The sequence below is a fragment of the Heterodontus francisci genome, chromosome 13 (assembly GCF_036365525.1).
Source record: "Heterodontus francisci isolate sHetFra1 chromosome 13, sHetFra1.hap1, whole genome shotgun sequence".
NCBI lineage: Eukaryota > Metazoa > Chordata > Chondrichthyes > Heterodontiformes > Heterodontidae > Heterodontus > Heterodontus francisci.
The window spans coordinates 33,935,944-33,962,004 of record NC_090383.1 but is presented as its reverse complement, the minus strand read 5'-3'; the positions used below and the strand labels follow the sequence as shown (position 1 = coordinate 33,962,004).

The 26,061-nt window shown below is 46.9% G+C and overlaps 1 protein-coding gene across 4 annotated transcripts in view; it reads right to left on the bottom strand.

Moving 5' to 3' along the window:
• The window catches only part of unc93a (unc-93 homolog A), a 220,418-nt gene that overhangs the window by 56,021 nt on the left and 138,336 nt on the right, over positions 1-26,061 (bottom strand). For all 4 annotated transcript variants that reach the window (XM_068044639.1, XM_068044637.1, XM_068044638.1 and 1 more), the window contains one exon: positions 2,673-2,881. In XM_068044639.1, coding sequence (XP_067900740.1) covers positions 2,673-2,881 — 209 coding nt within the window. The remainder of the gene's footprint in view (positions 1-2,672; positions 2,882-26,061) is intronic.

Sequence of the window (26,061 nt, the reverse complement as noted above, 5' to 3'; positions counted from 1 at the left end):
TTTACTAGATTGATACCTGGAATGAGTGGGTTGTCTTATGAGGAAAGATTGAACAAACTGGGCTTGTTTTCACTGGAGTTTAGAAGAGTGAGGGGAGACTTGATTGAAGTTTATAAAATCCTGAACGGTCTTGACAAAGTGGATGTGGTGAGGATGTTTCCTTTTGTGGGTGAGTTCAGAACTAGCGGGCACTGTTTTAAAATTATGGAACGCCCTTTTAGGACAGAGATGAGGAGAAATTTTTTCTTTCAGAGGGTTGTGCGACTTTGAAACTCTCTGCCTGAGAAGGTGGTGGAGGCAGGCACGTTGAATATTTTTAAGGTGGAGGTAGATAGATTCTTGTTAGGCAACGGAATCAAGGGGTATTGGGGGTAGATGGAAGTGTGTAATTCGAAACACAAACAGATCAGCTATGACCTTATTGAATGGCGGAGCAGGCTCGAGGGGTTGAATGGCCTACTTCTGCTCCTAACATTTGTATGTTCATATTTCCTAAAATTAGGCGCCCCTCACTGGTTGGGTTTGCTATGTACTGGCTAAAAATGTTCCCCTGAATATATTTTGAGAATTCTGCGCTCTCTGTTTCTTATATAAATGACATTCTATGTCACTGTGACAAAGGTAAACTTTCCCTCCTCGTTCTTCTCGACCTGTCTGCAGCCTTTGACACAGTTGACCACACCATCCTCCTCCAATGCCTCTCCACTGTGATCCAGCTGGGTGGGACTATTCTCACCTAGTTTCATTCTTATCTAATCGTAGCCAGAGAATCACTTGCAATGGCGTCTCTTCCTTCTCCTGCATTATTACCTCTGGTGTCCTCCAAGGCTCTAATCTTGGCCCACTCCTATTTTTCATCTACATGCTGTCCTTTGACGACATCATCCGAAAGCACGGCATTAGTTTTCACATGCTGATAATAGAAACATAGAAAAATAGGAGCAGGAGTAGGCCATTCGGCCTTTCAAGCCTGCTCCGCCATTCAGTACGATAATGGCTATCATCCAAACTCAGTACCCTGTTCCCACTTTCTCCCCGTATCCCTTGATCCCTTTGGCCCTAAGAACTATATCTCACTCTTTCTTGAATATATTTAATGATTTGGACTCAACTGCTTTCCGTGGTAGAGAATTCCACAGGTTCACCACTCTCTGGTTGAAGAAATCTCTCCTCATCTCAGTCCTAAATGGCTTACCCCTTATCCTTAGACTGGGACCCCTGGGATCCTGGACTTCCCCGCCATCGGGAACATCCTTCCTGCATCTAGTCTGTCCAGTCCTGTTAGAATTTTGTAGGTTTCTATGAGATCCCCTCTCATTCTTCTAAACTCTAGCGAATACAAGCCTAATCGACCCAATCTCTCTTCATACGTCAATCCTGCCATCCCAGGAATCAGTCTGGTGAACCTTCACTGCACTCCCTGCACAGCAAGAACATCCTTCCTCAGCTAAGGAGACCAAAACTGCTCACAATATTCCAGGTGTGGCCTCACCAAAGCCTTGTATAACTGCAGCAAGACATCCCTGCTCCTGCTCTCGAATCCTCTCGCTTTGAAGGCCAACATACCATTTGATACTCAGATCTACCTAACCATCACTTCTCTAGACTCCTCCACTGTTGCTAAATTATCAGACTGCTTATTCGACATCCAGTAACAGATCACCAAAATTTTCTTCCAATTAAATATTGACTGAAGCCATTGTTTTCAGTCCCCGCTCCAAAATCCGTTCCATAGCTACTGGTGCCATCCCTCTCCCTGGCAACAGTCTGAGATTAAGCCAGTCTGTTCGCAACCTTGGTGTCACATTTGACCCAGAGATCAGCTTCCAAGCTCATACTCGTGCCATCACTAAGACCACCCATTTCCACCTCCGTAACGTCGCCTGATCTCACCCAGTCTCAGCTCATCTGTTGCTGAAACTCTCAATCATGCCTTTGTTACCTCTAGACTTGATTATTCCAATGCACTCCTGGTTGGTCTCCCACATTCTAGTCTCTTTAAAATTGTGGTCATCCAAAACTCTGCTGCCCGTGTCTTAACTCGCACCAAGTCCCATTCCCCTATCACTGCTGTGCTCGCTGTACTCTCTCATCCTTGTTTTCAAATCTCTCCATGCCCTCTCCCCTCACTATCTCTCTAACATTCTCCAGCTATGAGATAGCTATGACATACTTCCAAGTGTCCATCTGTGCTCTCAACTCATCTGGCCTATTCACTAGACTCTTTCCATTTAAGTATTTACCACTGATCACCAAACAACTCCTTTGTTGTCTATTTTCTTTGCTTTCATTCCTCTACCCTCCATACTTGCTTACTAATTTTCTTCCTTCTATTTCCATTTTTGCTTCTCTCCCTTCTGAACTTACACTCAGGTTTCCATCCCCTTGTCAAACAAGTTTAAACCCTCCTCAACAGCACTAGCAAACCTGGCTGTCAAGATATTGGTCCTGGCCCTGTTGAGCTGCAACTGTCTGGCTTGTGCAGGTCCCACCTCCCCAAAACTAGTCCCAATGCCCCAGGAATCTAAAGCCCTCCTTCCTGCACCATCCTTCCAGCTATCCCAGATGCACAATCCTATTTTTGTACTCACTAGCATGTGCCACTGGGGCAATCCGGAGATTATTACCTTTGAGGATATTTATATCATCATAAGTACTCTTAGGATTCTTACCTTTGTATAATCACCTGCAAGGAAGCCCTGTTCAAACCCACTGTATATTGTCATGACAATGAGTAGACATTGGCGCTTGTCCTTTAGCTGTGTAAAGGTAGCCACCAAGACGGTCCACAAGTTTATGTCCTCTTTGAATTCCATCACTTCCTTTTTATCAAGGTAGTCCAGGAAAAAAGCAACAAGGATTATTCCACCTATACCAACACCTACAGGAAGAACAAGGCAATATTAGAACAAGCAATCACAAAATCAGGGACACTTCTCTCCAGGGCTTTACATGCTTGCCTAAGCACAAAGTTGAGAGACAATTTTCAATGAGAGTTAAATCATAGTGTGTGATATAGTTGGGAGAATTGCTGTCCTGTTGAGTCCACATCATTTTGAGAACATAAAAATGGCAAGTAACTCTTTTGGAGTACGTTATGATTTTCCACATGTCCATCAAATATAGGGGGCTGGATTATCAGGTCCCACTCGGGGCGGGAATGGAGCTGACCAGGGTCCAAAATACCAGCACTGGTTAAGGTGCTAATTTCCTGATGCCATTCCTGGTTGTGGGCATGTATACCAGGGCAGGGGGAGGGTGGCTCCACAATTCCACACCCACACCACCCCTGGATCCCTGTTTAAGTCCAATTAAGCTGGATAAGGAGATCATTAAGAGCTCGTTAATGGGGAATGCTGTGATTTTCACGGGGGCACACGGGCTGCATGTGCTGTCTGGGCCAGACCAGGCAAAGGGAGGCGGGTAGGGAGCCAGTCATGGCCGCCCCAGGGAATTATCTGGGCCCCATAAAAGGATGAATGGTGCAGAGAGGGACACAGCCATTGACTAACAGGTAACACTGGCGCAGTGCTGGAGGCAGGGAGAGTGGGCAGTAAATGCCTGAGCAGTATTGGAGGGGGGTGGGGGGGGGGGTCATCACCCTCCTGACATTCCAGGGGCTTGAGAGTAGACAGCATGGCTGCCAAGGACAATTGGGCAGTCATCTGACCACAAGGAAGGCAGCAGCTGGCAATGGGGTATGTCTGAGATTTTGGGCCCAGTGGTGATGAGGAACAACATCCTCTGCAGCAAGGGTAGAACCCCAAGCAGGAGGGCAGGGGAGTTGAAAGAGGGGCAGGAACATAACAGAAGCCATACGCTCAGAATAGGATCTACCGGAGAAGATAGAACTTCCTGGAGATGACTGAAAACCCGTGCCACAGAAGATCACAGACATCTGTGCCCTCATCACCGGCGACCTCACATCTTGCACCACTGGTCACCACACCGTGCCAGCAGCTGTCAAAGTCACTGTGGCCTTGAACTTCTTCACTTCTGGCCCCATCCAAGCACCAGCTGTGGACCTTAGTGGCATCTTGCAAACAACAGCACACCACTGCATCTCGCAGGTTACTGATGCCCTATTTCCAGAGCAGTACATTCAGTTCACAACAGATGCGGCCTTGCAGGCACAGAACACAATGGATTTCGTCGACATCGCTGCATTTCCCCAGATGTGGCCGTCAAGACACCCAGTGACTGCCCGCTTAGGTTCATCAACAGGAAGGGCTTCCCCTTCTTCAACGTTCAGCTGGTCTGTGACCACAACAAGAGCTTCCCCCATGTGTGTGCTCACTTTCCTGGCAACTGCCATGACTCCTTCATCCTCCGCCAATTCAGGCTACCGCAGCTCTTCACTGCAACCCCAAAGGCTGTGGATGGATCATAGGGAACAAGGGAGATCCCTTGAAGAGATGGATACTCACCCCTCTGCGAGAGCTCAAGACAAAGGAACAGAGGCGATACAATCAAAGCCATCTGCTTGCCAAGGCCATCACTGAGCAGACAATCGACCTTTTCAAGATGCATTTCTGATGCTTGGAGCAATCGGGTGGTGCCTGCAATACACTCTTGCAAGGGTCTAGCTCATTGTGGTGGTCTGCTGTGCTCTCCATCACATGGCCTCTAGAGAGGTGTGGACCTTGAGAATAGTGAAGCCCAGGAAGGATTCAGCTCATGGGAGGAAGAAACGTGGAAGAAGAGGAGGCAGAAGGGAATGCTGCAGAACACCATGGTGTTTTGGCTGCACAAGGAGGTGGCCGGGTACGTCGTGGGGTTCAAAGGTCTCATCAGGATTCCACGAATGTCAGCGATTATCTTATTCAGGAACGTTTCAACTGAGTCCCTCTGACCCAGGATGAACAGCATGGTCTGGAACTCACTCTGAGGTGCCTGTGCTAACACTTCCACTGAAGACGCTGCCTGGAACATGTAAACTCTTACTGCCAATGAAGGATAGACATCTGCCCGGAGATTTTGCCCTCATCAAAATTATGAGGGGCATAGATAGGGCAGATAGAAAGAAACTTTTTCCCTTAGCGGAGGTGTCAATAACCGGGGGCGTCAATAACCGGGGGCATAGATTTAAGGTAAGGGGCAGGAGGTTCAGAGGGGAATTGAGGAAAAAAAATTTCATGCAGAGGGTGGTTGGAATCTGGAACACACTGCCTGAAGGGGTGGTAGAGGCAGGAACCCTCACAATATTTAAGAAGTATTTAGATGAGCACTTGAAACGCCATAGCATACAAGGCTACAGGCCAAGTGCTGGAAAATGGGATTAGAATAGGTAGGCTTGATGGTCGGCATGGACACGATGGGCCGATGGGCCTGTTTCTGAGCTGTATGACTCGATGACCGTTTAGGAACCCTTAATCTCCTTCACCACATCACACTTCTTGTTCCTCCATCAATAAAAAGTCTCACACATGGCTTCAAGTATCATTATTTACACGTTCTCAGAAAGGAAAACAGTGCACAGTTACAGCAAGAAGACAGCCCAGTGATCCACTTAGTTGATTCAGGTTCTGTGTAAAGGTGATAACTCTGATCTGGGAGCTTCAATTAGAGCTGATCATGACTTGGATTTCACATATCAAAATTGGCTTGCATAGACCAACCTGAACCAAATCAAGAGAGCACACAAGGGGCACTCGGTTCCATTTTGGGGTACTTTTCACAGGCCACATCATGCTAAACTCAGTTCAGCAGTAACAATTCTACATCACTCTTTGGAGAATTCTTATACAATGACAGAAAGTATAACATTGGAAGAGGGTATTCAGCCGCACCCCCAGTCTCTCTCTCTCAGCCCCATTCCCCTCTCTTCCCCTTGAGCCCCCATTGCGGCCCTCAGACCAGTGCCTCCCTCTCCTCAGACACCCAGTCCGCTGACATTGTCTCCCCTGCTTCAAGTCCCAGTTCACCAGTTATCCACTGTTCTTTTCCCCTGAAACCCAATCCCCTAGACCCTTGGCCTAACCTGATTCGACTCAACTCCCATCCCTCTCCCCACCAAATAGTTTCCTATTCCCCCTCTTAGCGGGGTTGGTTGTCTGCAGTGCCAAGATTGATGGTGGGGAGATAACATCACCAAGGTGGAGACTTCTTTGAGCAATAGATGGTGGTGTCGCACAGTGGGGGGATGAGTGGAAAAACCGCTGCTATGGTGGGAAATGTAAAGCACTAAGATCTCCCAGGCTGCAACCTGCATCGCCAGGAGATCCATGTTTCATTCTTGGAAACTCCCAGGCATTTCAGGAGGATTTGCAACCACGATCAAATAAAATAGATTGGAAAAGATAACTGTGAATGTAGAATAAATGAGATCGTTATTAAAGTTACTTTCTTTTGCATAACAGATAGTGTTTTTTTGAGACAAAAGCTTGCATTTATACAACATCTTTAACATAGAAAAACATCACAACACACTTCACAGATGCATACTCAGACAACATTGATGCGGGGTCACAGAAAGATATTAGGAAGGATGACTAACTTAAAGAGGCGGGTTTTACGAAGCAGAGCTAGATGGAGAGTCAAAGTTTGAGGAGGGAATTCCACAGTTAGGGCCAAGGTGGCTGAAGGCACTGCCATTGGATGGTGAAAGGAAGGGATGCACAAGAGGCTAGAGTTGGAGGAACAGAGAGTATTAGGGGGCTCTAGCACTGGAGGAGGTTACAGAAATATGGAGGGCTTTTGCTATTAAGGCATTAAAAATGAGAATTTTAATTTAGAATTGTTAAGAGAGTCGGAGCCTAAGTAGATCAGAAAGGACAGGGATGATTATTGAGCAGGCCATAATTGGGATAGGATATGGGCAGCAGGGTTTTGGATGCTATCTATTAATGACTTAGACCATGGTGTACAGGGCACAATTTCAAAATTTACGCAGTATTGTGAACTGTGAGGAGGATAGTGCAGAACTTCAAAAGGACATGGACAGGTGGTCTAGTGGCAGATGGAATTTCATGCAGAGAAGTGTGAAGTTATTCATTTTGGTAGAAAGAACATGGAGAGACAATATAAAATAAAGGGTACAATTCTAAAGGGGGTGCAGGAGCAGAGGGACCTGGGTGTATATGTGCATAAATCATTGAAGGTGGCAGGACAAGTTAAGAACATGGTTAATAAAGCATATAGCATCCTAGGCTTTATCAAGAGTGGCATAGAGTACAAAAGCAAGGAAGTTATGTTAAACTTGTATAAAACAGTGGTTCAGCTTCAACTGCAGTATTGCATCCAGTTCTCGGCACCACACTTTAGGAAGCATATGAAGGTGTTAGAGAGGGTGCAGAAAAGATTCACGAGAATGGTTCCAGGGATGAGGAACTTCAGTTGCATAGTTAGATTTTTTTAATTCATTCACGGGATGTGGGCATCGCTGGCTAGGCCAGCATTTATTTCCCATCCCTAATTGCCCTTGAGAAGGTGGTAGTGAGCTGCCTTCTTGAACCGCTGCAGTCTTTGGGGTGTAGGTATACCAACAGTGCTGTTGGGATGGGAGTTCCAGGATTTTGACCCAGCGACAGTGAAGGAACGGTGATATAGTTCCAAATCAGGATGGTGGAGGGGGAGGTGGTGGAAGCAGGTACGATAGCGACGTTTAAGAGGCATCTTGACAAATACATGAATAGGATGGGAATAGAGGGATACGGTCCCCGGAAGTGCAGAAGGTTTTAGTTTAGGCAGGCATCAAGATCAGCGCAGGCTTGGAGGGCCGAATGGCCTGTTCCTGTGCTGTACTGTTCTTTGTGTATAGCTTGGAGGGAAACTTGCAGGTGATGGTTTTCCCATGCATCTGCTGCCTTGGTGCTTTAGCATTCCAGGTGGTAGAGGTCGCGGATTTGGAAGGTGCTTTCGAAGGAGCCTTGGTGAGTTGCTGCACTGCATCTTGTATGTGGTACACATTGAAAAAGTTGGGACTGTTTTCCCTGGAGAACAGAAGTTGAGAGGAGGTTTGATAGAGGTATTCAAAATCATGGGTCTGGACAAAGTAGATAGGAAAAAAATGATCCCATTGCTGGGAGGATCAAGAAACAGAGGGCACAGATTTAAGGCCATTGGCAAAAGTAGTAATGGTGATATTAGGAAAAACTTTATCATGCTGCGAATGGTTAGGATCTGGAATGCACTGCCTGAGAGTGTGGTGGAGGTGGGTTCAATTGAGGCATTCAAGAGGAAATCGGATTATCTGAAAAGGAAGAATGTGAAGGTCTATGGGGAAAAGGTGGAAGAGTGGCACAAGGTGAATTGGTCTTTTGGAGAGCTAGCACAGGCACGATAGGCCGAATGGCCTCCTTCTTTGCTGTAACCATTCTATAAGATGAAGTTGAACAATGGGAAATCAGTCAGGAAAGCATTAGAATAGTCAAGTCATACAGTCATTTACGGCACAGAAGGAGGCCCTTCAGCCCACAGAGCTATGCTGTCAGTCCCACTCCCTGGCTCGATCCCCATTGCTCTGCAAGTCTATTTCTCTCAGGTGGCCATCCAACTTCCTCTTGAAGTCATTGATTATTTCCACTTCCACCACCCTTGTGGGCCGCAAGTTCCAGGTCATTACTACCCACTACGTAAAAAAAGTGCTTCCTCATATCCCCCCTGCATCTTTTGCCCAAAACTTTCAATCTGTGTCCCCTCGTCCTTTAGCATTTGTTAATGGGAATAGTTTTTTCTTCTCTAACTTATCTAAGCTTGTCATAATCTTGTACATTTCTATTAAATCTCCACTCAATCTCCTTTGTTCTAAGGACAACAAACCCAGCTTTTCCAACCTACCTTTGTATCTAAAATCCTCCATCCCTGGAACCATTCTGTTAAATCTCCTTTGCACCCTCTCAAGGACCATAACATCCTTCCTGAAGTGTGGTGACCAGAACAGGATGCAATAGTCCAGTTGCTTTATAGCAACTGAGTTTTATAGAGGTTCAGCACAACTTCCCTGCTTTTGCACTCAATGGGCTGGTTTTGTGGCGAGCTTCAAAAATGGCGGTCTGCCCACATGGACCGTAGATCGCGGAGCCACTGTGCTATTCAGCACGGCAGCTCATTTAAATGGCTGGGCAGACTGCCCATCCCGATGACATGTGCAGGCGCTGACGCCATTTTTAAAGGGCTTCGAGCCCTATCATTACATTTAAATCTTTAAAGGGAAATTGTTTTTAAAAATTAATCAATTTAGCTCCTGTCTCACGCCCCCAACAACCATAGATTTAATTCCTTGTCTCTCTCCCCACCAAATTACTGACCCTTTCCACCTGACCTTCCCCCCCAAAAGTTCACAAACTTTAATCTTTACCCCTTCCCACCATCCCCTACACCAATCAAATCATTGTGACACCGCTCCCCCACCCTCCCACCCTGAAAAACCTATCTGCTCCCACCTCCCCACCAGTGTCCCACCTCGGACTTCCGGACGGGTGTCTGAAGGTACAGGAGTGCCAGCCACCGGCACCAATATTGGAACGGGACGGAAGGTGGAGGCGAGCAGGTAATTAATTTGTTAATTTAAATTTATCTAAATATGTAAATTTGGCTCCCATCACTGAGCAGCAGGTAGGGGCTGCCACGAGGCCTCTCTGCCACCGGCAATATCGGGCTGGGCCTTCCCAGCATAGAGGCCCATGGTGGGCTTCTGCCAGAGGCATTTTCCGGCCCCCTCCACCACAACCCCCTACGTTGGGGGGAGGCTGTAAAATTCAGCCCAATGTTTCTATTTATGAAGCCCAAGATCGCATATGTTTTACTAACCATACTCTCAAGATGTCCTGCCACCTTCAAAGCTTAGGTGGGTACCAACGTCCCTTCAGATCTTTCTTCCCCTTCACTTCCCTCTAACCCCATCCTTTCTTCTACTCTCACCATGCCCTCTGACCTTCCCCCTCTGACGCTGAACGATCTGTACTCAGCATAGTTTTATCCCCTTATACCCCCACCTCAATGAATTTGTGCTCAGCATGACGCTGAGCTCTTCTTCCATCACCTTCACCTCCGGGCTCACTTCCTTGGCCAGGAGTCCTCTTCCTGACCAGCAGACCCATTCATCCCCCTCCAGTATTTTCCCTCCACCTGCACCCTTCCTCTGGCTTCTGACCTGTTCTTGATTTTTTCATTGAGAATTGTCGGCGTGACCTCGGCCTTCTTAATTTCTCTACTCCCCTCACTCACTCTAACCTGTCTTCCTCTGAACTTGCTGCACTCCATTCTCTTAAGTCTCAGCCCAACATTGTGATCAAACCTGCTGACAAGGGTGGTGCTGTTGTTGTCTGGCGTACCGATCTCTACCTTGCAGATGCTGAGCATTAGCTTTCAGACACTTCTTACTACCTCCCCATGGACCATGACCCAATCACCGAACATCAAGCCGCTGTCTCCAGGGCTGCCACTAACCTCATCTCCTCTGGAGATCTTCCCTCTACAGCTTCCCACCTCATAACCTTGAACAGCCCGCTTCTCCCTCCTTCCCAAAATTCACAAACAGGACTGTCCTAGTAGACCCATCGTTTCAGCCCGTTCCAGCCCCATTGAACTTAGTTCTTCTTATCTTGACTCTGTTTTTCCTCCCCTTGTCCAGTCTTTTCCCACCTACATCCACGACTCTTCTGATGCCTTACACCATTTCAACAATTTCCAGTTTCCTGGGCCTAACCGCCTCCTCTTTGCTATGGACGTTCAATCTCTCTGCACCTCAATCACCCACCAGGACAGTCTGAGGGCTCTCTGCTTCTTCCTTGAACAGAGGCCCAACCCGTCTCCATCCACAATCACAATTCTCCACCTGGCTGAACTTGTTCTCACATTGAACAACTTCTCCTTCAACTCCCCTCACATCCTCCAAATAAAAGATGTTGCATTGGGTACTGTTACGACCAGGTGAGAAACAGGTCTCGGGTTTCCTTTCAGCCCTCACCTGGTCTTACTGCAACAGGATTTAATTTTTAAACACACTGTGTTTTTAGCTCCCCCAGGTGTATCCTGGTTCACCACTTTCCAATTATAAGGCAAAGAAACCAGCACAAACAGGTCCTCTTTGGTTTAAAGAAGAAAGATTGAAATTTATTAAACTTAAACTCTAATTCGGTTAACGTCTATGGATACACGACGCACCCACGCTAGCATGCATACCCGATACATACATGCTGATAGGGACAAAAAAGAGAAAAAAATAAAGTGGAAAGGTATGAGGCAATATCTAAAGAGTTTTTGTTACAGTTCTTTGAGCTCACTGTAGAGTCTTTGATTGTAAGTAGATCTTGCTTTTCGTTGGGACCCAGTATTCTTCTTAAACCTTGTTCACTGTAGGAGACTTTTCTGTCTTGGGTTCATGGGTCTTCAGTGGGTTTTGGAGTTCCGTGAGAAAGAGATGGGAGCAGACAGGCAGACAGGAGGTCTTCTTCAGTCCAGGAACATTCTGCTTTCTGCAGGCTCTCAGTTCAAACTCTACAATTCAGAAAAAAACCCAGGCTGCCAAGCAAGTTAGTCATGTGACTAACTGGTTTTACCACATCTGTTTGTAGATTGTATTGGAGCAGGGGATAGCTCCTTTGTTAACAAAGAACAAAGAACAGTACAGCACAGGAACAGGCCATTCGGCCCTCCAAGCCTGCGCCGATCTTGATGCCTGCCTAAACGAAAACCTTCTGCACTTCCAGGGACCATATCCCTCTATTCCCATCCTATTCATGTATTTGTCAAGATGCCTCTTAAATGTCGCTATCGTACCTGCTTCCACCACCTACCCCAGCAGCAAGTTCCAGGCACTCACCACTCTCTGTGTAAAGAACTTGCCTCTAAACTTTGCCCCTCTCACCTTAAACCTATGTTCCCTAGTAACTGACTCTTCCACCCTGGGAAAAAGCTTCTGACTATCCACTCTGTCCATGCCGCTCATAACTTTGTAAACCTCTATCATGTCGCCCCTCCACCTCCGTCGTTCCAGTGAAAACAATTAACTGTCTGTTAATATGAAAAAAATGTCTTTCCAGCCAGGGGCCTGGCAACCCCTTGTCACAGGCCTTCTCTTCTTCCCAGCAACAACTTGACATTTAATGTCCATGTGGCAAAATTAATAATGTCTCATTCTTGGCAAGTGGGGGCCTTCATGACAGTACCTACATGGGTCCTAGTTATGCCTGTCTTTTTGTGGGGTATGTCGAACATTCCCTGTTCTAGTCCTACTCAGGCTGCCTGCCCCAACTCTTTTTCCGGTACATTGATGACTGCATTGGTGCCATTTCCAGCTCTCCTCCCGAACTGGAAAACTTCAACTTTGCTTCCAATTTCCACCCTTCTCTCACCTTCACATGCTCTCTCTCTGACACTTCCCTTCCCTTACTCGACTTCTCTGTCTCCATTTCTAGAGATAGCCTGTCTACGAATATTCATTATAAGCCCACCGACTCCCACAGCTACCTTGATACACTTCCACACACCCTGTCTCCTGTAACGACTCCATTCCATTCTCCCGGTTTCTCCGTCTCCATTGCATCTGCTCTGATGATGCAACTTTCCACAACAGCACTTCCGATATGTCTTCCCTTTTCCTCAAACGAGGATTCCCCCCACCCCATGGTAGACAGGGCCCTTGACCGTGTCCGAACCATTTCCTACACTTCTGCCCTCACCCCTTCCTCTCCCTCCCAGAACCGTGACACGGTTCCCCTGTCCTCACTTTTCACCTCACCAGCCTCCACGTCCAGAGGATCATCATCTTCCATTTCTGCCACCTCCAGTGTGATGCCACCACCAAACACATCTTAAATCCCCTCCCCTGTCAGCATTCCAAAAGGACCGTTCCCTCTGCAACACTCTGGTCCACTCCTCCATTAACCTCAACACCTCATCCCCTGCCCATGGCACCTTCCCCTGCAATCGTAAGAGGTGTAATACCTGACCTTTTACCTCCACTCACCTCATCATACAAGGCCTCAAACACTCCTCCCAGGTGAAGCAGCGATTTACTTGTACTTCTTTCAATTTAGTATACTGTATTCGCTGCTCACAATGCGGTCTCCTCTACATTTTTTAAATTCATTTGTGGGATGTGGGTGTCGCTGGCTAGGCCAGCATTTATTGTCCATTCCTAATTGCCCTTGAACTGAGTGTCTTGTTAGGCCATTTCAGTAGGGGGGGGGGGGGGGGAGACCAAATGTAGTTTGAGTAACCGCTTTGCGGAACACCTCTGCTCAGTCCACAAGCATGCCCCCAAGCTTCCCGTTGCTTGCCATTTTAATTCACCACCCTGCTCTCATTTCTGTCCTCGGCCTGTTGCAGTGTTCCAGAGAAGCCCAAAGTAAGCTTGAGGAACAACACGTTTTCTTCTGATTAGGCACTCTACAGCCCTCTGGACTCAACATTGAGTTCAACAACATCAGACTATGACTGTCATTTTCATTGCTTTTTTTTTAACCAGGTACCTGTCCCAAATTTGTTTTTCATGTTTTTGCTTTCGGACAGAGCTGTTCATTATTCTGCCATTAACACACTCTCTGCAAATGCTTTGTCTTTTACTACAACTATTAGCATTCCCTTTGCCTTTTGTTCCATGACATCTTTGTCATTTAATCGCTCCTATCCTCTGCCCTATCACAGACCTTCCCTTTTGTTTTTCATCCCCCCCGCACGCGCCCCCCCCCTCAATTCACTTGCTCAAAACCTATTACATTTCTAAACCTATGCCAGTTTTGATGAAAGGTCACAGACCTGAAATGCTAACTTTTGTTTTTCTCTCCACAGATGCTGCCAGACCCTTTGTGTATTTTCAGCACTTTCTGTTTTTATTTAAGATTTCCAGCATCCGCAGTATTTTGTTCTTACTAATTTTGAGGTCCTGTTGCTAATTTCTTACCTAGTTCACTAAACTCTTTCTGCAGGACCACATCCCTTTCCCTACCTTTTTCATTGATACCAAATGTGGACCATGGCTGCTGGCTGTTCACCCTCCCGCCTCAGGGTGCTCTACAGCCAGTGACATCCTTGACCCTGGCACCAGGGAGGCAATACACCATCTTGAATTCATGTCTGCAGCCACAGAAACGCCTGTCTGTTCCCCTAACTATCAAATCTCCAATCAGTATCGCTCTTCCAGTAATCCTTGTGCCCTTCTGTGCAGTTGAGCCAGCCGTGGTGCCATGGCCTTGGCTCTGGCTGCACTCCCCAGATGAACTTTCCTCAGTATTCAGAACTAAATACCAGTTGGAAAGTGGGATGCACTCAGGGGACTCTTGCACTACCTGCCTGTTTCTTCTTGACTGTCCGGCGGTCACCCTTTCCCTCTCTGCCTGCATACACTTAAGCTGTGGGGTGACCACATCTATAAACATGCTATCCACAAAGCTCTCAACCTCACGGATGCTCAAGTTCTGAAACCTGGAGCTCAAGCTGCTGCAACTGACGACATTTCCTGCACATATGGTTATCCAGGACATGGGAAGTGAGATAAGATGAGATAAGAAAGGCATGGATGAGGATTTTAATGAATGAGAAAGAATATATAGAGCCTTTCACAACCTCAGGGCATTCCAAAGTGCTTTACAGCCCATGAAATGATTTTGAAGTGATATCACTGTTGTAATGTAGCAAACAGCAGCCAGTTTGCACACAGCAAATTCTCACAAACAGCAACAAGATAATGACAGTTAGTTTGTTTTTGTGATGTTGGCTGAGGGAGAAATATTGGCCAGGAGAACTCCCTGCCAGTCTTCGAAATAGTGCCGTGTGTTCTTTCACATGTATCTGAGAGGGCAAGCAAGGCCTCAGTTTAACATCTAAAAGAAGATGGATTTTGCTGGGGATAAAGTGGGCAATATTAGGGAAGTGGATATAGGCAGTCTTTGTGAAGGAGAGGATATATGGTTGGAAACTCAACTTGCGTCGAACTCAAGGCCAATGCCACAAACAGTCAAGTTCAACCTAAGACAGTTATTGGGGAGGGGGATAGAATCAGTGGCAAGGGTATGGATTTTGTGGCTATAGCTGAAGAATAAACATAATGAATGTAGAGGATGGTGGGAAGCAGTGAAGTTTAAACTTTGTGCAGTTTTGGGGGAGTGGGGGGGGGGGGTAGATCAGATTTAAAAGGTAAGTGTTTTAAGGGGGAAAAGGACAAATAGTTAATGTAATTGTTATTAGGGTGGGAAAGGGGCATTAGAATTTTATTTGATAAATTTTGGGGGCTTGTATCTTTAAATATTTAAATTTGCAGGCAGCGCTGGCTGCCTTTTAAAAATGGCGCCAATGACTGTGCACAGGCGGCTGGCGCCATTACTGGCGTTGGACAGCCCGCCCCCTCCACGTGATGGGGTGGGTGGGGTGGGTCAGCCGCCGGCTATTTAAATGAGCCGCTACACGGGAGATCAGGGAGGCTCTAAGGCATGCGGCTGGCCCTTTTTTCAGCCCGCCGCCCAAAATCCAGCCAAGGGAGTGGAGAGTGCTGATGAGTAGGGTGGAATGTACTGTTCAAAGCTAATAGCTTTGATTGGCTGTTTGGTAAGCTAATCCTCAACACATAGATGAGAGAGGCATCAGAAGTCAAACTTTATCTCTCCCTACCCCTTTCCAGAGAAGTCAGTCTGGAATAGTGAAAGGAAGAAAAACATTTCATTCTGCAACAAATGAAGGAGGCTGTAAAACTCCCGCCAGAATCATGAATCTATATCGCCTTTAAGAGAAAAGATTAATGCAAATTAGGCCAGAGGCTTCTAACTTGTAAGCAGATTTAGCCTGTAACAGAACAGGGTCACATATTTTATTGTTTTACAATATAAGGAACAGGAGGGATTTGTTAGAAGTTCACCGTAAAAACTGTATCTAATCTGTACATATATTTCATATAAAATACAGTTTATTGGCTTGCAATCAGTAGACAATGTGCATCCTTGTTCTGAATTCGGCCTTTCTGTCTGATTTGAATGTGCATGGAATTTATGTTCAGGGAAACAGGCTGAAGGCTGGTTGGCTACTGATTGGAAAACTGGGCCAAGCAGTTGCTCCAAGAGATGGTGCTCATCCTTAAAAAACAGGAGTGCTTAGCTGGCTGATATACAGGTGAAGCAGATATTGAGGCTAATTCTGGAATGATGGTGATAAGTAAGACTCTAGCTTTCAACAACAATGCTTTAGAGGTCATCTTGCAGAAGATTCAATGACAGAGGCTGCAAAGCTGTCATTGGTTTAGGCTGTTAAGGGAAATGTAGGGGAACAAAACCCAGGGCTCCTTGGATGATGAGGGAGATGGAGAATGTGATTAAACAAAAGAAAGAGGGTGTAGGATGCATGGCAAGTAATTTCTTCAAGGGAGAACCAGGTCAACTACAATAAGTTGAGAGGGAAAGTAAAGAGGAAAATACGACTGACAAAGAGAGCTGGCACAGCCTAGAAATCAGAGGCCAAGTTGCTTGAGAGCAGATAACACTTTATATTTATTTAGCACCTTTAACAGAGTAAAACATCCTAATCAGCTTCACAGGAGTGCTATAAAATGAAATATGACTCCAAGCCACATAAGGAGATATTGGAGCACATGGCCAAAAGCTTGGTCAAAGAGGTAGATCATAGAATGGTTGCAGCACAGAAGGCGGCCATTCAGCCTGTCATATCTGTGCCAGCTCTCTTTGTCAGTCGTATTTTCCTCTTTACTTTCCCTCTCAACTTATTGTAGTTGACCTGGTTCTCCCTTGAAGAAATTACTTGCCATGCATCCTACACCCGCTTTCTTTTGTTTAATCACATTCTCCATCTCCCTCATCATCCAAGGAGCCCTGGGTTTTGTTCCCCTACATTTCCCTTAACAGCCTAAACCAATGACAGCTTTGCAGCTGCCACAGACAGATTTGAGAACCCAAAAAAGTTGTATACAACCATTAGTTTCATTATTAACCACTCCATGGGCACCATGAAAGAGAGTGCTTTATCTGTCTGGATACTTCAGTGAGAACATTATAGAATATCAACTTAAATTCTTCAGTATCATCACTGTATGCTGCATGCACCATAATTTTGCTATCCAAAGATGCTGAATCATGAAAACAGATCAGAATCAAAAATGCGCACAAGGAGGGAGGCAGTGAAAATAAGGAAATAGCTCCTGCAAGAATGGTGCATACTCATGAAAGATACAAAAATAAAATCTGTGGTTTACTTATAATGTTGCTTGTGATTGTGATGGCTAACTTGTGGTATTAGCTTGCTGCTACCTTCTCTCAGGTATCATGTCTCCAATTCTTTGGGGTGTGGCAAAGCCATCAGTCCCTTAATTTATATACCTCCTTTCCCCCAACTCCTTGTAATATTGCTTACAGCCCATGGGCTGAGACACTGGCCGGAATTTTACACCCTTCCCCACCCCCCCCAACGAACCGGATGGTGGCAGGGAGATGGCGTAAAATGGAGCAGGAGACTCTGGGAGGCCTTCCCGACTTGCTCCCGCCTCAGCCCCACTTTATGTAGGGCGGTGGGGCGAGAAACGGGCCACACGCCCCAGGAGAGTCAAGGCCCTTAAGTTGCCAATTAACAGTCACTTAAGGGCCTTCATCCACCTCCATGTGGATTTTACATATGGAATGCGGGCGTCCTGGAGTCAGGAAAGGCATCCAGGTAAAAGCTGGTGGCCTCTCAGCGCCCCGGGGGTGCTTCCCCACAAATGACCACCCTTGTGTCGTTGGGGCCCGACCGATTATCCCCGGCGAGGCAACCAAAACTCACTTGAAATCACGGCTCCATGTCTTCATCTGCCGTCGGCTGGGCTGCAGTCCCAGCTGTGGCCACCACTCCCAGTGGCGCTGCTGGGACTAATGGCCGGCAGCTCAATGAGGCTGGACTCCTCCCTCAAGCGGGTGAAAGTCCCACCTTGGAACATTTAAAGCCTGGGGACCCGTAAAATGACAGATCCCAGGCTAGGCGGAAGCGGGTTCGCCACCAACTTTTACGTCGGTGGCCAGCTCCTGTCCTCCCAATGTAAAATCCAGCCCACTGCTTTTCCTCAAAACTAATAACCAATTCTGCAGCAATTCTGCTGAGCAAACATCTGGTGTTGCCTTGCAGGCAATTTCAGAAACTTAAATGCTTCCTAATTGCAGTTCACAGCTGATGAAGTGGACTAATTCTTCTCCCTTTTCACTGGATGTCCCATCTACAGAAACACAGTCTGCAAGTACGAGTTTTTAATGAAAGGCATATCCCATATACAAGTACACAGACCAGTATTTGATCATGTTACCATGAACATTGAAAACAGGAATTTCCATCTTGCTAGTTTACCCCGGGAAATTTGCTAAAACCAGGTTTTAAGAAGCGTCTTAAAGGAGGAAAGCAAGGTAGAGAGGTGGCGAGATTTAGAGAAGGAATTTGAGAGCTTAGGGACCAGATAGCTGAAGGCACCAATGCTGGAGCGATTAAAATCTGGGGTGTTCAAGAGGCCAGAGTTAGAGCAGCACAGATAGTTTAGAGGGTTGAGGGGCTGGAGGAGGTTACGGAGAAAGGGAGGGATGAGACCATGACGGCATTTGAAAACAAAGATGAGAATTTTAAAATCAAGGCGTTACTTAATCAGGATTCAATGTAGCTCAGCGAGCACAGGGGTGATGAGGGAACAAGACTTGATACAAGTTAAAATACAGGCAGCAAAGGTATGGATGTTATCAAGTTTACAGAGGGTAGAACGTGGGAGGCCAGCACGGAGTATGTTGGAACAGTCAAGCTTAGAGGTACCAAAGGCAGAGATGAAGGTTTCATCAGCAGATGCGCTGAGCCAGGGGTCAGGTCAGACGATGTTACAGGGGTAGAAACAGGCAGTCTTAGTGATGATAGGAATATGTGGGGCTGAATTTTACTGACCCTCCGACGTCGGTGGTCGTGGCAGGGGGGGCCATAAAATGGCTCTGGGAGAGGCCCGCCATGCTTCCTGTGCCTGGAAGGCCCCGCCCAATATGACTGCCAGTGGCGAGGCCACTTGGCAGTACCCCCTGCCACTCTGCAACAGCAGCCACATTTAAATATGTTAATTAAGGAATTAATGACTTACCTGGTACCGCCGGCTGTCTCACTCCGATATTGCAGTCGGTGGCTGGCACTCCTGCGCCATTGGTTCTACGACCATTGTTGTAAGGCGGGGCACTGGTGGGGAGGGGGAGGAGGTAAGTATATCAGTGCGGGATGGGGGAGCGAGGTCAAACTTACTTAATTGGTGTAGGGGCTGATGGGAAGGGGTAAAGTCTAAAGTTTCTGAACTTTGGGGGAGGGGCGGAAAGTCCGGTAGACGAGGTAAGTATTTTGGGAGGGGAGAGGCAAGGAACGAAATGTAAGGTTATTGGGGGGGGGGGGGGGGGTAGGTAGGAGAGGGGCTACAAACTTTTATTTAATTATTTTTTGTAAATTGTGAGGCAATGTGTCTTTAAAAATTTTACTTAAATGTATGGGCTGGAAACCCTTTAAAAATGGCGGCACGTCTGTGCAGTGGTGCCGGACGGCGTTGCCGGGGATGATCACCCGTCCCCTCCACATCATTGGGGGGCAGGGGTGCGGTCTACCCCAGTCCTGTAAATGAGCCGCCCCCTATAATATCGCGGTGGCTCCACAGAGTAAAACCCGCGTATGCAGTCTGCCATCGTTTATGGCCGCCGATTACGGCGGTGGCAAAATAAAATCCAGGCTGTGGTCGAAATCTCATCTTGGGATCAAATATGACACCAAGATTATGAACAATCTGATTCAGCCTCAATCAGTTGCCAGGCAGAGGGATGGAGTTGGTGGCTAGGGAGCAGAGTCTGTGGCAGGGTCTGAAGACAATAGCTTCGATCTTCCCAATATTTAGTTGAAGGAAATTTCTACTTATCCAGTACTGGATGTTGGTCAAGCAATTTAGAGGGGTCAAAAGAGGTGGTGGTCAGTTAGAGCTGACTATTGTCAGCATACATGTGGAAACTGACTTGTTTTCGGATGATGTTGCCAAGGGCCAGCGTGTAGATGAGAAATAGGAGGGGGCCAAGGATAGATCCTCGGGGGACACCAGAGGTAGCTATGTGGGAGTAGGAAGAGAAGCCACTGTGTAAGTGATTTGCTGGCTACAATTAGGTAGGTAGAGTGAAACCAGGCGAGTGCAGTCCCACCCAGCTGGACGACAGTGGACAGGTATTGAAAGAGGATGGTGCAGACACAAAAAAGGATGGTTAACAAAATTGAGGCTCATGGAATAGAACAGTCAGTGTCAGCTTGATTAAAAATTTAACTTAAGAACAGAAAACAATGAGTCATGGTAAATAGATGTTTTTCCGACTGAAGGATGGGTAGACAGTAGTGATTCCCAAGGTTCAGTGATATGACCACTGCTTTTTTAAATATATATATAGATGACTTGGATATTGGTATACAGAGCAAAATTTCAAAATTTGCCAATGATACCAAAATTGGAGGTGTGGCAAACAGTGAAGATCATACCAATTGACTGCAACAGGACATAGATAGGCTAGCAGAATGGGCATACAAGCAGCAGATGGAATTTAATGCAGAGAAGTGCAAGATGATGCATTTTGGCAGAAGGGATAGGCAACGTATACTTAATTTATTTATTTAGAGATACAGCACTGAAACAGGCCCTTCGGCCCACCGAGTCTGTGCCAACCAACAACCACCCACTTATACTAACCCTACAGTAATTCCATATTCCCTACCACCTACCTACACTAGGGGCAATTTACAACAGCCAATTTACCTATCACCTGCAAGTCTTTGGCTGTGGGAGAAAACCGGAGCACCCGACGAAAACCCACACGGTCACAGGGAGAACTTGCAAACTCCGCACAGGCTGTACCCAGAATCGAACCCGGGTCCCTAGACCTTTGAGGCTGCAGTGCTAACCACTGCGTCACTGTGCCGCCCTTTTTTGTGTTCCTGGTTAGTAGCCAGATTATGGTCTGTTAAGCCTGAAAAATAAGAACTAGAAACCATTTGTCAACCCTGAAGCACCGCCCCCACCCCGACCACCGAATTTTACATTTAGGCTCTGTACTGCAGGAATAAAGCCCAGTTCTGTATTTTAGGCATAAAGCCCATATGCACGAACATGTTTATATTGAAACCCCAGCCTACAATGAGAATGATCTCTGCACGGCAGGCATAAAGCCCAGACAATTTAAAGTTGGCATACACCACCACCCTTTAGATAATTGGCAACTGGAGGCATAAAGCCCAGCTACATGTATTAGCAGTTTAAATTAACACTGGATATTGCAGGCATGAAGCCATGTTTAATAGTCCAACTGAAATTTACAGCACCCCTCAAATCTTTGAATAATGTAGGCATAAAGCCACAGACAGATCAGTGCAATGTAGGCTTAAAGCCCAAATCTGCTGAGTCTCAATTATAACCACCCCCACCCACTGTCTTAAAGCAGACAACTGAATGTTTGGTACACTGGTGCATGACCAGGATACATACTTTTACAAAGCAGAGACTTTAAAATTGAGCTCACAGGCTTAAAGCCAAGATGATTAAAATCTGACTGCTCCCCCCCCACCCCTCACTGTTCCTGTCATGTAAGCCTTCACAGTTGATCACGGATTCAACCAAAAGTCAGATGCAAGGAGGACAAAATAAATTTACTGGAGTATTATTTTTTCGCATAAGCACTTAGCTGTTGTGAAGTGAACCTTAGTTGGTGCCACGGTGTCCTGAACAGACTCACATGTAATATTGAACCTCAACCTATTGGGTAAGACAGAAAATACGAAGGGCAAAGCAACAATTTTCCAGTGTGAAGGTGCACATCAGCACTCCCTAGAAAGTATGGTATAGCCATGTCATCAGGCTGCAGAAAGCTTCCATTATTGGAACTGCTTACAGAATCAGATGCCTGAAAGATAAAGCTAGACAATGTTGCCCACCCAAGTAATCCCTTGTGGTTAAATTACAACCAGCTCAAATTAATCAATGTTTCCAATTTTGCAAGCTTAGTATCAAGTTACTGGGCTCTCAACATACAAACCAGCCTTGCTCTTCCTCTTCACTCTTCCTCACTTCTTATCTCACTTGGTCCAGAAGACTTCAACCCTCAAAAGCAGATTCTCTTCATATTGAATCTCTGCCTCCTCAGCTCCCTACTCTCAACTTCTGTTATGTGCTCCTTCAGTGACTCTTCATCTCTAGGGACTACCTCATTCTGCGTTGCTTTAGTGATTTCTTCCTATCCAAATCCCTTCCTCCTGAAGATCTGTTACATTCTTCAATCTTAACCTGCCTGTTAAGACATCCAAGTTGTTTCATCTGTTCATTCTAGTTGACTTCCATGCCAGTCCACTACAGGTCACAGTCCTTCATAATTTCACTTGACACATTCAATACTGGACACCACCAGCAACCTTTTTTCTGCGTCTAATTATAACAATTAGTTTCGCAGATATAAAAATTAAGCGGCTTTTCTCAGGTCTTCAGCCTTCCACACATCACGATTACAACTTAAAACCTTCACATCTTCAGGGTTTTAACAAGACACGTTAAGCAAACACCTAACTTCACACTTCAGATGTTACAGAAACTGGTTTTTAACAACGGCACATCACACCAGCCCATCTCAGACTTGGATTAACGCGGGTGAAATTTCATGATCAGCTTCTCTTCCACAACTCCTCATGTCACCTTTTCCAGATTCTGACCAGCCCAAATATTAAAGTAAAAGGCCACCAGCCCCAGCCACAACAAACTCTGGACTTTAAGGGAACATGTCGACCCCCATTCTCCCTGGCAAGAAACTAAAACCAGAGGCTTTCGACCACCACTCCCAACCCTCAAGGTGCCACCTTTACAATTTTTGGTAGAAACCACAATCTCATCAACATCAAACCACCCCCCCACTCAACTTTCCACAAAACAGCAGCCCTACCAACCCAAAATGACCAATGCCTCCGAAAACCTTTCTCTACTTTTACAAAATGGCGGCCCTGCGAACCCGTACAAACTGGCGGCTTTCCCCAACCATCTTCCCCGACCTTAAAATGGCAGCCATCCAACCCCAATGAAACGCGACGCTCCCCCGACCTTTCGCTAAGTAGCGGAGAATCTCCCCCACCCCAGATCCTTCCCGACACGTTCCTACCGCCTCCGCGACCCAACCAAGACCAACGCACTAACTAACCGCGATGCAAACGTCCCCTCTTCCTCCTAAACCTTCCCGCCTCGCCAGTCATCCCACCACCAAAACGCCTCCCGCCCACAAAACCGACACGCCTTCGCCTAACTTCCGAGCCAAACCGTCATTGACAGTTTTTTTCCCCAACTCCTGCATCTTAAGGCTCGCGGTTTCACTTCGCTCCCCTACCCCTTATACTAGAAGCCCATTTAAATTTTATTCTACTCTGTTTTCGCTCCGGCAATAAACCCCGCCGCGATCACCCGCCCCTAGCCCAGCATCTCCTCCCTCCCGCCGCTCCGCCGCTAACATGACAGAGCTCTAAAGAGTGTACAGGGACAGAGGGACCTGCGGCTTCAGGTGCATAGATCTTTGAAGGTAGCAAGACATATTGAAAGAGTGGTTAGTAAAGCATATGGGATCTTGAGCTTCATAAATAAATATAGGTATTGAGTACAAAGCAGGAAAGTTATGCCAAACCTTTATAAAGCTCTGGTTAGGCCACAACTAACATCTAGTTCTGGTCTTCAAGCGACGCGTAGCCAATTATGCCCACTCATGAGCCTATTAAGGCCACTGTGCAGACGCCACCTGGAATTTTCCAGTCGGCAGTCGGGCCCCCCACTGAGACCGACTCCCAGACCATGAATGGAGGTGGCCTCCTGGCTGCAGACCGGGGGGGCCTGCTCACCGTCTATCCTTTTTAACCACCCCACTGTGGCCACAATTGCGAGATGGTCATAGCTGCGGCCGCAGACATCCCTGTGGAGTGTCTCCTCCTCCATAACAATGGCCTGTAAAAATTCTTCCATCTTTAGGCGCCCTCTCTCCTACATATATCAGCAGCGCTTACCTCTGATGGGGAGGCGGTGGTGTAGTAGTAATGTCACTGGACTAGTACTCCAGTGCCCAGGGTAATGCTTTAGGGACATGGGTTCGAATCCCACCATGGCAGATGGTGAAATTTGACTTCAGTTAATAAATCTGGAATTAGTCTAATGGTGACCATGAAACCATTGTCGAGTACTGTAAAAGCCCATCTGGTTCACTAATGTCCTTTAAGGAAGGAAATCTGCCGTCCTTACCTGCTCTGGCCTACTTGTGACTCCAGACCCACAGCAATGTGGTTCACTCTTAAATGCCCTTTGAAATGGCCGAGCAAGCCACTCAGTTCAAGGGCAATTCGGGATGGCCAATAAATGCTGGCCTAGCCAGCGACGTCCACATCCCACAAACAAATAAAAAAAAATGGTGGGACTGCTGATCTAGAAGTGCTGCAGGGCCTCCTATTGGTCCCCCAGCCTCAGCAGCCCACATGGCAACCACACATCCTGGCCACTAATAGGCCGGCTCGTTACAAATTCAGTCAGGTGTCAGGCACCAAGGTGTGCAGGGTCAGGACCTCGAAATGCACCCACGTCGCGCTCCCGAACCCCAGAACAATAATTCAGCCCTATGACTCTATGATAATTTGAGAAGGACAAGGAGGGATAGTTTACCTTGTCACAGTCACACAAGATGTCATTTGTGACTTTGATAAGAGCCGTTTCAGGACTGTGGCAGTGACAGAAACCTGATTGGAGGGATTCAAACATGGAGTTCCAGGAAAGATGCACAGATTTGGGAGGCAACAACACATTCAAGGACTTTGGACTAGGGTAGTAAAGGTAAACTTCTGATATACTATAGGGTCCACTTATGAAAGAGACCAATGAGTGACACTGAACCCAAGACAATATCTAGCACAGCCCCAAAATTTGTAACATTCACATTATTACTTCAATGTAATTTAGTTTAAACTAATAGGAGCAGAGGAACTATAAATTTAATTACACAATCAGAATCACAGAAGGAGGCCATTCGACCCATTGTGTCTACACTGGTTCTCTGAAGGAGCAATTCACTCAATTCCATTCCCTTGCCTTCTCCCTGTAACCCTGCACATTCTTCCTTTTCATATACAAAGTAATTCATGACAACGCTACTTCATCGGACACGTCATCAGGATGCGCCGCGGTGCGCACATGCGCAGACGGTCTCATGCCCCCTGCGCATGCGCTGCGGTCCGGCTTACCAGGACCGCTTTGTGCATACGCAGACGACACGGTACGCGCATGCGCACACAGTCTCCTCATCTCTGCGCATGCGCTGCGGTCCGACTTGCCAGGACTGTTGTGCGCATGCGCAGATGACGTCATCGCATTATTTCGGCTTCCTCGCCGACGCGCCAGTTTGGCCTCTGCGCATGCGTCAAAGCTTCGGCGCGACTTTTTGAAAGTGGAAGGAGGGGAGGTTTCGTTGGGCATTTTCTCGCATCTTATCTGAATTATTTATTCGTTTTGGAGACTTGCTTCATTTTTATTTGACACAGGAGATTGTTCCAAGGTAAGTTGCTCTGCCTTTGTAAGTTGCTCTGAAAACATTTCCATTGTCTGGGCCACCGCATGTTCTCCAGTCCCTGTTGTAAGTTGCTCTGAAAACATTTCCATTGTCTGGGCCACCGCATGTTCTCCAGTCCCTGTTGTGAGTTGCTCTGAAAACATTTCCATTGTCTGGGCCACCGCATGTAGCAGGATGAAGGCACAGTGACTGTGATTTCTGGCGCCAAACAGTACACACTGCAGATACATGATGGCCAGGCTACCTGCAGCTGCATCTTCTCCATTCAGACTTTGTTGCCCTGCAAACGTGCTGTTGTTGTGCAGAGGCATCTGGGTCTGCCTTTGGACAGGCTCGCCCCCAATTGTCGCTGGCGTGCATCTCAGACACCAACGACGACAGGCATGGCTGCTGCCATTGTGATTACAGAGGAACAGCCAAGGCCCCTCAGCCACAATGAAAAATACCGCTTGCTTTCAGATCAATTGTACCAGCTACAACAGGCCGTTCTGCAGAGTGGAACGGCAGCATTCATGAGGAGACTGGACTGGCTGCGGCAACAGAC